Source organism: Polypterus senegalus, chromosome 1, assembly GCF_016835505.1.
Source record: "Polypterus senegalus isolate Bchr_013 chromosome 1, ASM1683550v1, whole genome shotgun sequence".
NCBI classification, from domain to species: Eukaryota; Metazoa; Chordata; class Cladistia; order Polypteriformes; family Polypteridae; genus Polypterus; species Polypterus senegalus.
Genome location: NC_053154.1, coordinates 297,381,257 through 297,398,621, shown reverse-complemented (window position 1 = coordinate 297,398,621; position 17,365 = coordinate 297,381,257). Strand labels below are relative to the sequence as shown.

The 17,365-nt window shown below is 38.8% G+C and overlaps 1 protein-coding gene across 1 annotated transcript in view; it reads left to right on the top strand.

The window, feature by feature from the left end:
* The window catches only part of LOC120514241 (inositol 1,4,5-trisphosphate receptor-interacting protein-like), a 37,390-nt gene extending 23,124 nt beyond the window's left edge, over window positions 1-14,266 (top strand). The window contains exon 2 of the mRNA XM_039734515.1: window positions 11,458-14,266. Within this exon, the coding sequence (XP_039590449.1) occupies window positions 11,470-13,074 (1,605 nt within the window). The 5' untranslated portion in view covers window positions 11,458-11,469 and the 3' untranslated portion in view covers window positions 13,075-14,266. The remainder of the gene's footprint in view (window positions 1-11,457) is intronic.
* Window positions 14,267-17,365: the final 3,099 nt, after the last annotated feature.

Here is a 17,365-nt window from a genome sequence, read left to right as displayed (position 1 = left end):
TAAAACTGTCCCCTGTGCACACATGTGCCTGTAAAACAATCTTTTAGCCTTCATCTAATTTGAAATTCACTGCAGAAAAATTATCCTCATTAAGCAATATACAGTGGGGACTTGAACCCGGACACAGACAGACGGACATCTTATGTTCACCCAACACACGTTTTTTATACTAATATTTACAATTTTTACTTCAGTGCACTTCCCAGTGCCTCCAGCACCATTCCCCCAAATGTCCAGGCCTCACAATCTTTGTGCCTCTCTCTTGGCCGCCTCCCGTCCTCTCTCTAGCTCCGTCCTCTTCCACCCGACTTCCACCATCGACCGAAGGGGCGGCCCCTTAAACAGGAACCCGGATGGGCTTCAGCTGCTTCCCGGCACTCCTCCGTAGCCACACCCCAGTGTGGCGGAAGTGCCGGCTGCACACCCGGAAGCCGTCCTGGTGTCTCCTGTCATCTTCCCCCCAGCACTTCCTGGTGTGGCGGAAGTGCTGGGCTCCAGGGATATTCAGGCACCGGTGGCCATGGGTTCCTACAGGGCTGGGCTTCCAAGCCCTTTACCCGAGGCCCCCAACATAACCAGGGCGGCCCTCCCGGCCGGATGCCACAACAGTTAGGTCCATAAATATTAAAATAATGCTTTAGTCGCCTCACATGTTTATGCAATCGTTTTGTTCACCCCACTGAATTAAAGCTGAAAGTCTGCAATTCAACTGCATCTGAGTTGTTTCATTTAAAATTCATTGTGGTAATGTACAGAACCAAAATTAGAAAAAAGTTGTCTCTGTCCAAATATTTATGGACCTAACTGTATTATAGTGTTGTTTTACTGCTTCTCTTGCCCTGGGCATTATCACTTTTTATAGCTTTCTTTCTGTTGTGCAAAAATGCTATGTGCATTTCACAGTTCGTGTAGACTAGAGTTATATCTAGCATGTCCAGTATTCCCACAGATAAATAAATAAAGAAGCCTTTTAGGTAGTAAAGAGATGGATGAAAAGAAGGAGATTTTCTGGCAGAAGTATAAATAAAGACTGAAAGTTTGTCTCATCGTACATATTTTCAATATTTTATTAAAATAATTTGTTGATCATTCTTTAAATGTACAGTATATATTTGGAAAGTCCGGATTTGGCGACAATGACCTTGTTAGAATTCCATCTTAGTCACCAACTCCACATTTTAAGAACATTTGAAATGATGTTGAATTGTTTGAGATAAACTGAAGTTTGAAAATCAGGTTAACAAGTCCAAGAATATTTAATAGAGAGCCACACTAGAAAGAGAATAGCCCTGTTTAGAAATAGAATGATAAGAAAATCTAGATTAAAAAACGTTTTGGAGCTTTCACATCAGTGCTGATTGGGTGTGCACAGATGACTGACTCAGCAGCACATAACAGCATATTGTGGTTTCACAAACTATAGATAGAAATCTTGCTATGGTTTCACTTGAACCTTTTTATTAATTTCCCTTTATGTCAGTAGTGCAGACCTTCTCAGGATCAGTACTGAAGAAGGACATGCTCAAAAGACAGGAAGTGAGAAAGCAATGTGCAAGTTGAATAGAAAATGTATTTTTGATCAGACCATGGCATTAAGCTACAAGCATGCTTAAAAGATAGTGCTGTGGTGATGCTCGACTTCATTTTATCTCTTACTGTGTTTTATATGGTAAGTGGTGAGCTACATATCTTAAAAATAAACTGAACCACTTATTTTGCTTTTATCAGTTTTACATTTATGTATTATTGTGTTAAAATTCATTGGTTTATGGGCAAACAGAAATGTATTGGTAATCTAAAATCACAGAAATCCTAAAATGGATTGAGTTATTCCTTAAGACTAATCATTAAGGTATGTCACAAATAAATTAATGAAATAGAGTATTAATTTGTTACTACTACTGACAAATGCAATATACTGTATATTAAAAAGATTTGTCTCAAGTCTGACATTAATTTAAAGGCAAGGAAAGTAATTGCCAGTCTGTATAGTATAGAAAGCACTAATTTGTGAAGTTTCAGAAGTACAATAAAACTTGAAGAGAATTTTTTTTCTACTGAAAATGACGATGGGACTAAAATTGAGTAGCTGTCCTTCTTGACATAAGGCAACTACAGTAAGGTTTTATGATTTTTACTCTCAACATAGCACAGAGGATAGTGATCTAGAGCTACTGTCATTCTGCTAATACTGTAGATATCCTACATAACCTTGTAAACAGGAAACTCTGTAGGTTAGAACAGCATTCCGGTACACAAGACATGCGCTTCCTCATGGCAGTTCATGTCCTTCCTTTAATTTTTATGTGATCCTTTGAAAGGTTTGTTAAAGTTTAATATAGCCTAGCAGACAAAGTCAAATTTAACAATAAACTTTACTGCAAAACTATTTTCTTGACAATGAAACTCTGCTTTTTGTAGATATTACTGTATATCGAGTATTGTGTTTGTATACTTTCTATAAGTATGTGCATCTATGTGTCCCTAATTTAATTACAGTAACTGTCCAAACAAAACGTACATTTGATGATGCTAAACAAACAAAAATCAGGGTCCAAGCATGAGGAACCTTACCCGGTTCGTAAAGCCTGTGAGAGTCACGATAGAAAGGAGCTCCTTCCTGTGGTGCATTCTCATAACAACTGACACCTCCTACTGGGAACCATAGGATATGTAGTGGGAGGACCAGAAGGGGAGTAGTCAGTTGCCCTTACTGGGTGTCATCGCTGCACTGTGGAGAGAAAAAGAGAGGATTAGGTTAGTGCCAGCACCCCCTCTCTACCCGAGATGCAGGTACATACCTCTGAAAAGCCCGGAAGATGACCCACTGATGCGCAGCACAGCTTATGCTTCAATACATCAAATTTGTGCCTAAAACACATAGATTAACAGATGCCTGTTTATGAATTTCTTTCAAAAATGCAAATTTGGATATGAAAAATATTTTTAAAAATCTCCTTGACTTAATTTTGAAACTTTAATCAAGTTTAGATTTGGAAATGTTATATCACACTCACCATATCAGTTACTGTGTGTGTCTGTTTTAAAGTTATTTTGAGGAACTTGCTTTCTTTATTAATGCATTTGAGCCAATTAAGTGTGTCATGACAAAAGTAGCATGGGTATGCACTGAAATAAACTAAACTAAAGTAGATAAATAAGAAGAAGGGACTTGCTTTGACAATGAAATAAGGGCAATTGCCATTAGAACATTGGAAATCTGTCCTTTGGTCTGATGCATCCAAATTTGATGTCTGTCGTTCCAAGTCTTCATGAGATGCAGCGGTTGTGAGTGAATGATGTCTCCATGTGTGAGTATCACCGAGAAGCACTGGTGGGGAGGTATGATGGTGACATAAAGGGAGACAGTCACTCAAAACCCAACTCAAGGATCAAGGAGAGCTATTTTGCAAAGAAAGAGAGTAACAAGAGTGTTGTGATAGATGAGCTAAACCCAGTGAAGATGGTTTAGGATGAGTTGCATTGTATTTTATAATCATTTATTTGCGTCAGTTCTATTTTAAAATACCAGATCCAGCCCTTTCCAATAAAGGCTAAATTAACGAATGCTCGCTATTGATGTTGGGCCCATTGGTAAAGGAGTAACTGAGAATATTCATGTCCCCATTTCAGTACAGGCAGGAATTTTTCATTAGTAACTATTTACATTTTTCTTACTGCTAAGTAGCACTTCACTGTCAGTTTCAAGTTATCCTTTGGTAATTGTACATAATGCCATGATCAACTGGGAAAATAAAGAAATACCATTTGGAGTAGGTGTTGTTTTTGATGGATGAATTTCCATACCTTTAACAGTATGTCAAAATCCTTTACCCTCTAGTTATCCTGTCTTTCTTGACATCTTTATCAAACAACTCACTCACCACATTAGCTTTATGACTGTGGCATTGAACTTCTTCTGGATGTCTCTCTTCCAAAAGTTTATGCCATAACTTGAACTGAAACTAGCTAGAGAAAAAGGATGGATCATCTATTGATTATCGTGAATTAACAATTTCACAGTAAACGATAGTCGTTTGCTGTTTTTGATCACATAACTGTATTAGTCAAGTTACTGGATGGACAATCTTTGCCAAATTAGACTTAAAAAGTTATTATAATTTTATATGAATTAGAGATGAGAATGAATGGAAAATGCATTCAATACTGCTTTGGTACTTGACCGGGTTAGTGCCCACAAATATTGAATAATACCATACAGTCTTGCCAAAGAACCTCCAGTATTTCAGTCTTTTGTCAATGACAGTCTTTTACATAATTACATTGTTTTATGCCATTTTTTTCATAAACCTTAAAATCCATATTATACATGAGGGATGTATTAAACACATTTAAGAATGTTTAAATTATTTATGAAACTTGAGAAGTGTTACATTTTACCAGTCCTTTGTATTGTTTCTAAGTTACCACATTTCATGAAAGTATGGACAAAATAAAAGACAAGGTAATTTGTGAACGGCAAGCATCAAAACCTTTAAAACAGTCCAGTTATTTATGGGGATCCCAATTGTTACCATTGATTTATTAAGAATTTCAGTTCTTTAATGGCACCAATGCCTAAATAAAATATGGAATGAAACATAACTATTAAGCTGACCAGTATTATAATTTTGCTGTAATTATAATGGAGGGAGAAAGGGATTCTGAGTTTAACATAGTTCTACATGTTATTTATTCATTGTCCTCCAGCTCCTCCATGTAGAACTCAACTGGTGTCCCATGCTACCGAGTGTAAAGTTGTTTGAGGTTTTCCACATCTAATCTGTTGTCTGCTGGCTATAATTTTGCTTTTGATTTTGTTATTATTGTGGCACCGACGCCCAGGAGGACCAGAGGAGGGCTTGTACCTCCTCCAGACCGCGAGGGGGCGTCCGTCCTGGTTATGTTGGTGGCCTCGGGTAAGAGGGCATGGAAGCCCAGCCCTATAGGGGCCCGTGGTCACTGCCAGGCGGCGCCCCACTTCCAGACCATCATCTGCCACATCTGGCCGAGGCAGGAGCCCGACCTGGACACCCAGGAGGACCAGAGGAGGGCCTGTACCTCCACCAGACCACGAGGGGGTGTCCGCCCTGGTTATGTTGGTGGCCTCGGGTAAGGGGCATGGAAGCCCAGCCCTGTAGGGGCCCGTGGCCACCGCCAGGCGGCGCCCCGCTGCCTGAACAGCCCTGGAGCCCAGCACTTCCGCCACACCAGGAAGTGCTGGGGGGAAGACGACAGGGGACACCCGGACGGCCTACGGGTGCGCAGCCGGCACTTCCGCCACACAAGGGCGTGTCTGCAGAGGAGTGCCGGGAAGCAGCTGGAGCCCATCTGGGATCCCATAAAAGGGGCCGCCTCCCAGCAGTCATGGCGAGAGTCGGGAGGAAGCAAGACGGAGTTGGAGTGAGGACTGGAGGCAGCCAGGAGAGAAAGACAAAAGGAATGTGTGGCCTGGACTTTGGGGGATCGGTGCTGGAGGCACTGGGGTTGGTAGTGCACGAAAACTGTAAATATTGTATATAATAAAGGGTGTGTGGTGAAACTATGTTGTCCGGGCCAGCATTCACATTATGTGTAACACGTTTGAGCAATCAGAAGTGACTTTGTCTGGGTTTTTGAGCGTAAACTGTGGTCCATTCCGCCTTCTCTGTAATTATGTCACTTTGAGTACAGGTTCTTGTGAAAGAAAGGCTGTGTTTGTAAGTGTCACATTCATTTAAATACTGCTATGCAGATATGAGCACATCATGCTTTACAGATGCACAATGAGTAAAAAGTAAAAATATTAATAATAAAAAATACTTTATAAGCACATAGAGAGTAAACATCTATGCAGCACCCAGATTACTGCTCAAATATATCTAAATATGTACTTATTTTTAATATGAGTCGTCAAAGCTTTTTTAGGTTGTTTTGATAACCCCATTTGTATTTGTTCAATATTAAAAGTTGAAATTCAAACAAAAAATTTAAAACTTACTACTATATTACATTTAGAACACCTCTCAAGCATCCGAGTGACACCCCAAGGTTGTTACAACATCGAGTTTGTGAAGCTCTACATTAACTAGTATAAGGACTAAAGATTATTTAAATCCTAATCATTTTATATACCACCATTCATATTATACATTGTGTGTCTCTGATATTATTACTTTGACAGATACAGCATTTAGGGCCTTAAAAATTATTAGTCCACTACATAAACTGTAAGATTAGAATCTTTATGTACTGGGCTCTGACCTTCTGAACGGCCTTCCTGTCTATATAAGAAATGTTTATTCCTTTCTCTGTTTAAACTATTAAATGTATGAAAATGTCCAGACTTTATTTTCTTTCCTTGTCTGTTGTGAGATTATTTAGAACACACTATGAACTAATTCACCTTTCAGGTACATATACAATTGGAAGTATAAAGGTGTATAATTTGTGTTACGAAAGATTAAAGTGGTATGTTTTTGAGGGTTACATAGATTGTCAGTGTTAGTATGTTTCTCTGTTCTGGCTGTCACAGTTAGCGTAGCAGGCCTGTCAATTAGTTATTTCTCCCTTGCAGCCATTGTTCCTGCAAACTAAGAATCAAGACTCAGGAAAATATTTTTAAAACCATTTCAAATTGAGAGCGTGAGTGTGTGTGTGTATGCACTGTATACTTTGCCCAATATTGTTCCCTCTGGGATGCCTCTGTGTATTCGTTTAAAGTATTACAGAAAGTCCTTCTCTCTTTGGTGTACCTGGGAAGGAGAATAAACAGAACTGGTGTGACCAGAAGGGAGAGCCTTCTTGCTGCCTCCTTGACCTCCTGGATAGTGTCAAGATCCTTCATTTCTTGGTTGGTCTTTCTGTGTGTATCTTAGTGTTTACATTCTGGTCCCCATTTAGAATAAGAAGAAGACATGTCCTGTGGCATCCAGAGTTCTCACTACATTATTACTGAGATTCCTTGTGGGTAATTGGTATGAGGAAGAAGAGTAGTGAAATGTTCCACTTTATATATTGTTTTATTCCCCTGTTTCAGCAGTCCAAATGTTTCTTCTCATCTCATTTTCAGACTCACTTAAACCATTCCAGGGGTTTGAGCAGGTTCTTGTGCCTGTTCTAACAGCCCTAGACGCAAGAAGAAACAAGCACCAGTCTATAGAAAGGCTCACTTGTGTACACAGTCACTCTGAAACTCATAGGTTGCAGAATCAAGCGCTGGCATTAGTGATGAGTCTTGGATTTGTGTGAAATTGACTTTCCAAAGAAACTTAAGAGTTTAGAGTTTTAGAATTAAGAGATTTGCTTTGCAAAAAGAATAGCAAAACTATGCTGTTTCTTGACATTTTTTGCCATTGACCCAGAAAGAAAGGTGTTGAATATTTATTAAAAAAAAAAAAACCTTTTCCCTCCTTTAATCTCATCAGAAGTGAAAGGAAACTTAACCGCTTTGCTTATCACAGACTGTTATATTTTGTGATGTTATATTTTTCATAACCCATGGTGCAAAATGTGGACCACTTGACAGTGGTGGTGTGTTTCATGTTGGTCAAGCGTGCAAACAGGGATTTCACTGTACAGTGTACATTTCAATTAATGTGTAATGAAGTGATTACCCTACTTTTTTTTATCAAAGCAAAACTTGTATGTTTTGGCCGTGTACCAAATTAACATCTTTCTGGACAAAAAGTTTTAAATGCCCGTCAGACAGCCTCGGTGTCACAATCCCTCCTAATCCACTAACAGTTGTGTTTGGTGAACTCCCAGATGGGCTTAAAGTGGAGAAGGACAAACAAACTAATTGCTTCACTTCACTATTAGCACATAGACTTGTCTTACTCAACTGGAAGAATCCTAATGCACCTCTTTTAAGTCAGTGGGGAACTGATGTTATATACTATTTGAAATTGGAAAAAATATGATTCTCACTTAGAGGATCTGTGCAAAACATTTTTAAAACCTGGCAGGGCCTAATCAATGACATGTTAAAATAATCATTTATACTGGGGGAAAAAAGTCCTTTCTCTCTTTACTACTCACAAGTGTTTTACTCTGGCTGTTGGCCTTCCTCTCTTTCTCATGATTTGAATTTAGTTCTGTTAAGTTTGGACTTGATTTTATGGAATGCTATATGTTTTTAACTAATTCAATAAAAAAGCAAAGTTTGTAGTTTTGAAAACATCAACACTTTTGTTCACCTGCATATTCTAACTGAGTTTGCAATACCAATCCACACTCAGAGTTGCACACTTTTTGTGGCATGGCTTGCACACACTATAAGAATACTGTGGAATGAAGAAAAAAAAATTCTGTTAGCGCTAAGATACAGTGAAACAGAATGAAGCATATTACTTCTGAATCACTCTTGTTCAGGAGATGGTAGAAACAGAACAACTAAATATGGTGTTTTTGAATGACTAAAGGTAATTTTCCTTGTTGGTAGGCATTCATTCAAGTCCATTTTATGATGAGGCAGTACTAATTTTAGACTTTGATACCAATACAGGGTTGTGATTGATAGCAATTTACATTTTTTGTATCTTTAGTGCTGAAGGGTTGTGCAGTGTCAGTTGAAAGAGTTTCTGATTTATAACACATTCACCTGTGCCAGAGAGGGCCTGGGTAAGAGGAGAGATGCTCTGAGATTATTACTAATTAGCTGCTCCACCGGCGCTCTATAAAATTTCTCGGGTAATTTTTATATTTTCTATATCAAACAAAGAGCTCAGTTATCACCATTTTAATAAATAAAGGAAATATTTTATGTTGGTATGTTGTTTAAGATGACAGATCCTTTACTTCACTAATTCTACATTTGGCTAGCAGATGTCCTCATTTTGTTTCTCCATGAGTCAATGAAGCTATTAGCAAAACATGGAGGAATTAGTGACGAAGAAAGGTACATCCTTGCCAGTGGTTTTAGTCCCAGCGAAAAGGGCAACATGAAGAATATAAATGAAGTAATCTGTAAACTATGTGTGAAGGCAGTTAGTGCAGACAACAGTCCCAGACAACAAACCTTTATGGTCACATGCTGACTCTGTACTCTGATTCCCAAAGGTCATGCAAAAAGAAATTTTCCCCTTGGGGAATTACAAAACATTTCTTAAAAATCATCTGGTTGAATATGCAGAATTATCCAAAAATCCTGCTACAGGCAATGAAGGCCAACAGTCAAAGGCGGTAGCGTGCTATTTAACCAAAGAAATGGTCCCTTTGTAGAGAAGAGCACTTTTAAAGAGATGAAAAATGTAACAGTATGGTTGGTAGACAGAATAGTTTAAGTGTAATATGAAACTGTGAATTGCTGCACTGTGTATTGCTCTTATTTGTTAAAACATGAAAAAAACGTTCTACATTGTCTGTGGACCTCATCAGTTATTTGTAATAGCCTTATAAGCTACGTGTTACAATAGCCGGTGCTCTAGAACTAAACCAAGTGCACTTTAAAGTATTTTTTTTCCTTTGTTGATCATTTTGTTCTGATTAAAATACTTACAAAGCTCTAATTTGTTTTTCCAAATTATATTTTCTTTCTTACTCTGAAGGACAAAGCCAAGCTACTATAAACTAGCATGGCACAGGAATCTCACACGATGCCTGCTACAAATAAGACTTGCTTGACGTCTTTCTTGTGAGGTTTATAAATCTTGTGACTGCTGCAGTTTAGTGCTTTGCGGAAATTTCTGCAAATGTTTGGAGGCCATTGTCGACGCACCATGATATTCTAACCATGAAAATCATGAACAGGCGAGGAGGTAAGGTACAGTCATGGTGCAGCACAGCACTAACCATGATTGGTCAAGAATTTATATCTCGTATGCAAACACCACTCTGACTTTTCAAATACTCTATATGGGCCTATTAGCACACAGTAGCAGTCTTGGAATCTCATATTCGACTAGATCAGGGTCTCCAGTGGCTGCAGGTTTTCAGTCTAACCCATTTCTTAATTACTGACCTTTTATCTGCTAATTAGCTTCTTTTTGAATTAATTTTAATTGACTTGTTTGTTTTTTTTTAAGATTTGTCCCCCCCAATTTCTTCATCGTTCCTCTGAATTGTTTCATTTCTTTCCTTAAATGGCACCCAAACAGAAATGAAATGTGAAGTGAGTGAGCCAAGAGAAGACCAACTAAGTCAGGGCCTCAAACCCCAGCTAATTTCACTCCAGCCAGTTGCTTATTTAGGCTCTGATTCTTGTTGTTAATTAAACCCGTTCTTTAATTCCATGGCTGTTTGCTGCTCTTGTTTGTGCAATAGCAGACATTTCTGAAATTGTTGATTTTCACTACTTTTCTAAGAGCTCTGTTCAAATGTTGTGTGGACCTGAGTAGATCGACATTCCTGAGACCGTCTTTATTTTCAGATATTTTATGATGGACACCAGTTGTTTTGGCTCATTTTGTATCTCATTATTGTTTGGCTGCTAATTAAGGAAAACGAAACAATTAAGGGCTCTGATTGTCTTCAAGAGCAAGTCAAATAAAATAATTTCAAAAGAAGTTAATTAGGAGTAAAAATAGTTCACTAATGAAAACCTGCAGCCACTGGGGCCCTCCAGGACCAGAGCTGGGGACCCTGCACAAGATACTATGGTGCACACAGTCATTGGCACTTCCAGAAAGGGCCAATGATTTTCCATGATTACCAGTATTACATACATGGAGTTAAAGTTGAGTAGAAAAGAAATGTATGGACAGGTCTGTTTATCTCCCCTTTTCGTTTTTTATGCTACTATGGCATGTGGTGCATAATTGTAATTTTATGAATGTGTTTTGTATTTCATTTTTTAATTGGTCCCACGTCTGTGTAGATGAGCTCTGTCATGGACTGGCGCCCCATTCTGGCTGACACAGTTGGGATAGACTCACACAAAACTAAGTGGGTTTGATGGTGTGAGGTTATCCTTTGTTTGGTAGCTTGTGATCTGAGCAGTGTAATAAAATCTATATTTTAACGTTGAAAGACAAACAAACCCATTAAGAAAACCTGATTACTTGCTCTACTGACTAAAATAAAACTTTGCTTAAGACGAGGTACATTTTTACTTTTTGTTGAAGCTCACAAAGTTACATTTTCAGGGCAAAGGTTTTCCTTGTAGTTTTGTTTTTCCTTTGCGTTGATTTTTTTTTTCCTTTCTATTTTAAACACAAAGCAATGACGCAAATGAGATGAGGAAAGGGGGAGAGATGGGTGACCATTATCCTACAGTATATGAAAAAAAAACTGATGTTTCCTAGAAATAAAATTGCTTTCAGTTTGTTATTAATAAAGTTCTTAGATTTTACAAATTATTGCTGTATACCTGAAAACCTTTCTTCAATAGAATATTTGATGTGCAATAAGCAGAAATGGTCCAAATGTTTGTTAGATTTTAAATATGATAGTATTTTAGTGAAATTAAAAAGACAATACTGTAATGTAGTACTTCAAAAGAAATTTAACGTAAAATGTGTTTTTTTTTTTTTTTTGCAGGAACCTGAAACTATGCAGGGCGGCATCTTTCAAGTCTGTTTTTTTGTCACAGCAGCGATTCTCAATCGTCCTTTCTTGTTCCCAAAGGAAAATGCCACCATTCCTGAACGGGATGAAGAAATCATCACCCGGATGAAAGAGCATGAGAAGGCATATGAAATGGAGAGAGCTCGGCTTGAGCAAGAAGCAGCCAAAATGAATCAAGCCGAGGAAAAGCCAGTGGTGGAGGATTTTAACCAAAGCTGGGATTTCTGGAGTGCTGTGTCCTTAGTTACATTTTTAATGATTGAGATATGGAGACAAGACTTCCAGGATGGCAACAACCAAGATTCAAGTTCTGAAGAAGAGGACTATCTTTCTTTTGGAAATGTTGCCAAAAAAATGATCCTTCCAGACAAAGGTGTACTGGCCAGCTTTCATGACAGCTGCATTGGTGTCTCTGGAACAGAATTCTGGAGAATGCGGGAGTTTGTTGAAAGCTTTGCTGATGATCTTTTAGAAGCTTTGAGGAGTACCTGTAACAGGGATGCAGACATGGAGGTTGAGGACTGCATTGGTATTGGAAGCATGTATGAAAACTGGAAAGTGGGCAAGCCAATGCTTTGTGACTTGATTGTACCTTTTACTCCACCAGAGCCATATCGCTTTACTTTTGAGCACTGGTGCAGCCCTGGAAATGACGTTCCACCCACCTGGCAAGGATGCGGTAGAATCAAAATCGTAAACGCAAATGAGGATAAGCTCGATTGCCTCTGTGGTAGGACCAACCTTGGAGAGGACATGCTGTGTTTACTGCATAGTAAAGCTGAGAAGGTCAAAACCAAAAATACCACGGATGACCTACTCTGCTCAAAGGATACCACTTACTTGGCCAAAGATCAAGTCATGAAATGGTTTCAAATTTCTATAACTAAAGCTTGGAACCAAATCTCCCACAAACATAAATTTGACTTGACATTCCACAGTTTGGATTCACCTGGAGCTATAAAAGTCAAATTTCAGTCAGGTAAGGTCATTGTGTTTAATATCACACCAGTAGTCCAGTATGAAGACACCGATGCCTATTTGTTGTCTCATTTTGAGAGTTCTAATAACAACCTTTCAGATATTTATTGGCCAATGACTTTTGCTGTCTACGAAAAGAACTTGTTTAAATTCTTTGCTAAGAATCTTCCCAGCAATTCATGTCACCTCAGCTGCCTTCAGATTGTTGCTTTCCTGCACAAGAAACAGTGCAGCCTTACAGGAAAGAGTGGCCTCACAAGCTACCACCTGAAGACCACATTGCTGCATCTGCTTCTGAGCAAACTGCCCGCAGAGTGGCATTCTGATCAACTTCAGAAGAGACTGCGAGACATTCTCATGTTTCTCGAGAAGAGTCTTCAGGAGAAAAAGCTGTATCACGTTTTAATTGGAAACCACAAAGTTCCAAAGTGGTTGAACATCCCAACAGTATTTCGAGAGGCAGAGCCACTTAATCTGTTGAGGCCCCTTCTGCTGAAGGGAGATCTGTACGTCAAGACGGTGGACACTTTCCAGGAGATGCTGAAGAATGCTCCTGTCTTGATACAAGAGTACATGCCACATTTTCCAAATGGGATTACCCATCTTCAGTGAATGCTGCCCTTTTAATGCCTCCGTTTGTAAAAGAACAGTCTCTAGGTATCAATGTCTTGGTTTACAGTACAAGATGATACGGCAGACTTGCACTTTTTTGATTGCTTTATGAAACTTTTTTTTTTATATAAGTAGTTGTTTCGCACATATTTCTTAGCCAAAGTGTTCTTATGAGTACATTTGCTTATTTGCTCACGATGAGCAGTTTTGAAATTGGTCAGAATGCATTGCCTCAGAACATGCATTTCCTTTTATAGCTCCCATTGGTGACGAAAGCTGACCATCCAGCAAGCTTGTAGAGTATTCAATTTTTTTTTAATCAGTAATGCTTTTAAATATCACTGCCTTATTCTATAAAAACGTACGAATGTTGCTCTGAAAGGAAATCCACTTTTAACCCCTTAGCAGAGCCCATTCAATCAGAATGTGTTGTACTTTATGCAAACCTTTCTACCACATTATTGTCTGCAGTCATAACCAAAATGCTATCAGAATTACAAGAAGTATTGTTGGGTACTTAGTTCATTATAAGAAATTCATTTGTAGTATAGCAGGTAACCTGATGACTTATCTGTCTGGGATGTTATACTATCTTTATTCTGTTATATGCTTTTTGCGTATTTTCAAACTCAGGGGTACTTAGTTGTTTTGAAATGAGTCATTGGATGAGAAAAATGAGAAATTAGTGGTCATGTTGTTCCAGAACCATTACCAGAACTCAAGATACTTACATGGCTCTCAATCTGCCAGACTATCAGAGTATCAGTCAGTTTTTTTTTTATAAATTGTTGTTATAAAAGTTAGGGTTTCGTAATCCTGGGCTCATGTGCTCTCATGTCCTGCCACACATCTCTGTGAGGTCAATTGAACCGCAGCCTCTAAATTGACTGTGCCTTTGTAGTTACTTAGATCACAGTTCATCATTGTGAAGAGTCTTTTGAACCAATCACTTACTATCGATAGGAGACAGACAGGACTGACAACACCTGAACCTGGACTTAACGAGGAAACCGGAGGGGAAATCTGAAATTGTATTTGATCATTTGATGAAGGCGATTCATTTGTTTAGTTTTGTATCTGACAGATGCAGAGATGAGGTGAGGTGAGGTTAGGAGCAGACGCTGATACAGCGCATTGCCGTACCCACCACATGACAAACCAACTCAGGATCCCAGATTAGGACCTGAGTGCAGCCATGCGACGGGTGACACCTCCGCAATACACAAGTTCAGATGGAATGGAACCAATGTGAGGTTTTTTATGGTGGCTGGTGTGCCAATTCTGCCACCAACCCCCACGTTTTTCTCCTGCAGGTTGGAGGGCCTACATGCAGGGCTGGATGCAGATTAACGTCATAGCCAGGACGGAGCAATTGCAGGTTAAGGGTAAGGGCCTTACTCAAGGGCCCAACAAAGTAGAGTCACTTTTTGCATTTATGGGATTTGAACCAGCAACCTTCTGAGTGCCAATGCAAATCCCTAGCCTCAGAACCAGAGGCAAAAAAAACAAACTTTAATAGGCCCGTTAGCCAACCTGTTGTGCAATTCAGTATTTAGGTGATTGTCACCGGAGTCCACTCATGTCTGCTGTGGGTGGCTCCTTTGAAACATTCTGATGGATGTTTCTTCACTTCCATCTAGTAAGGATTCATTGATCCACACAGTAATGCAGAGAGCTTAGGGTGAGCACAAGCAGTACGATCTTTCCCTTTTTGTCTGAATTGACGAGTCCTCCATAATTCTTAACTTATTGACTCTCATCTCGTTGTTCTTACAGAACAATAAGGGAAGGTATTATGTGTGGGGCACCTGCCTCTTTACTTCCATTTGTATCACATGGCCTGAGGCAACACTTCAAACACACTGGTCACCTTCAGCAAGAGGCTTGAGGAGATTTTGGATCCATTTTCCATTGTAATAGCATACTTTTGATGGGTTAGGTGACCTCCTTTTCTTTGTAATTACTATCCAGTAGTAAACCCAGCTCCTCGGCCATCTCACGTAGAATTTTTATTTAATGCCAAGCCACTCCATTAATCCTAGGTAACTCACTTAAGTACTAAGGGAAATCGAGGAAACTCTGTTCAAATGGGAATACAGCTCTAGCCATTGATGACAACAACAACAGGGAAAAGGTTAGAAAGAACGTCTGAGAGAAGTAAACGGTTACAACATCACTGTGTCCTGCTCCAGCTGACAGAAGGCTAGGGGCTTGCAACTGTACCTGTATTTGGTGTCGGCCCAGCCACCATCAAGGACTCTTTTAATCCTGTTGTTTAGATTTCTTTCCAACTGTAAATTTTAGTGTTTTGGTTTAGGACAGGGGTTGCCAACTCCGGTCCTGGAGGACCACCGTGGCTGCGGGTTTTCATTCTAACCCTTTTCTAAATTAGTGACCTGTTTTTGCTACTAATAAACTTCTTTTGAATTAATTTTAATTCACATTTTCTTGAAGACTTGGACTCCTTCATTGTTTTGTTTTCCTAAACTGGCTGCCATGCAATAATGAGCCAAAACATGACCAGTAAACTGTGTCCATCATACAATATCTGAAAATAAAGAAAGATGAAGGTCTCAGGAATGTCGATCTGCTCAGGTCATCAAAACATTTGAACAGAGCTCTTAGAAAAGTAGAGAAAAATTCAACAATTTCGGAAATGTCTGCTATTGCAGAAACAGAGCAGCAATAAGCCATGGAATTAGAGAACGGGTTTAATTAACAAGAATCAGCACCTCATTAAGTAGCCGGTTGGAGTGAAATTAGTTGGAGTTTGAGGGCCCGGACTTAGTTAATCTTCTGTTGGCTCACTCACTTCACCGTTCATTTCTATTTGGGTGCCATTTAAGGAAAGAAATGAAGCAAATGAGAGGAACAATGAAGAAATTCAGAACAAATCTTAAAAAAGCAACTCAATTAAAATGAATTCACAAGAAGTTAATTAGCAGCACAAACAGGGCACTCATTTAAAAAAGGGTAAGAATGAAAACCTGCAGCCATTGTGGTCCTCCAGGACCGAACTTGGCGACCCCACGGTTTAGGAAGATTTCATTATACATTCCGTAGAATTGCAACACTGCAAAACAAGTGCAAAATATGAACGATTCACTTAAAGAATCAAATTGTGCGATGGAATGTTAATGTGTGGTCAGTTTTTCAGTAAAATTTCATTCATATTGTCTGGGCGGCGGATGTGAATTTGCATGATCTGTACGGAGGGATTTCATTGTTTTCATCCTGTCACTGGTACAGGCATGGCCTTTGGCAAAAGGATTTAGTTTTAGTAATGTTGATGTTTCTGTATGTTTTAAAATAAGCAAAGCATTGTGTAAATATGGAGACATTCTGTGTGGAAATTGTAGTGTGCCACTGGGTATTTTCTTCTTTTTAACATGAGATTTTGCTGCTGATTGTTTCACATATTTTCTAAACATTGAACATTACAGTTTCAGAAACTTCCAGATAAGACTAGTTATTATCTCATCCTAAATATTATCCAGTTTCTGTTATCTTACACTGGTTTATTGCATTAATGGTCAAAATTATGTCGCTAGAGCCTTAATAATTACGTTTTTCTTCAGCCAATCTAATTATAGGCAATTGCTTTTGAGCCTAAAATGAAGCCAACTGCTGATTCTTTTTGAGTAAAGAATAATCAAGCCAGACATGAATGAGAACTGTGATCTCAACAAGATATACCCGATGTGAAATAGATACGGATGAGATAAAGTGAAAGGTCACTAAACAAGTCAAGTATTCATTTAGGCTGGAATGAAAAGCTGGGCCTTGCAGGGACAGGCTTGCTCAACGCAGGCATAAATGAGACTCGGCCCGCCTGTCTCTTCATTTAATGTACCAGGCATGTGACCATCCTAGACAGAAGAGCGCGTGTGATATTACTAGCTAAAAGCACTTAACTCTGCTGAAGTCATCAGAAATGTTCATTTAAAGCCTTTATATGGCTGTAGATAGGGAAAGAAAATGGAATTTAAAAGTACTGTATATATTTTATTTGTATATAATTGCACAAGCATAGTTTTTAAATATTATATATTTAATCTTATGGTTTCTTACGGAATCTGAAGGAAATATAGTACAAATAAGAATATTTATGTTTATTTTGTAAAGACTGCTTCCTCTTTGGAAGATACAAATACAATATTAAAGTTATCATAGTTGCCAACTAGCCTGCTTAGGACTCAGTGGATTACTGAAATACTCCATTAGGCCCGCGTTTAAAGTAAACAGTTAAAACTATCTAAATTCTGAAGAAAGTGGTTAATGGACAGGGAGA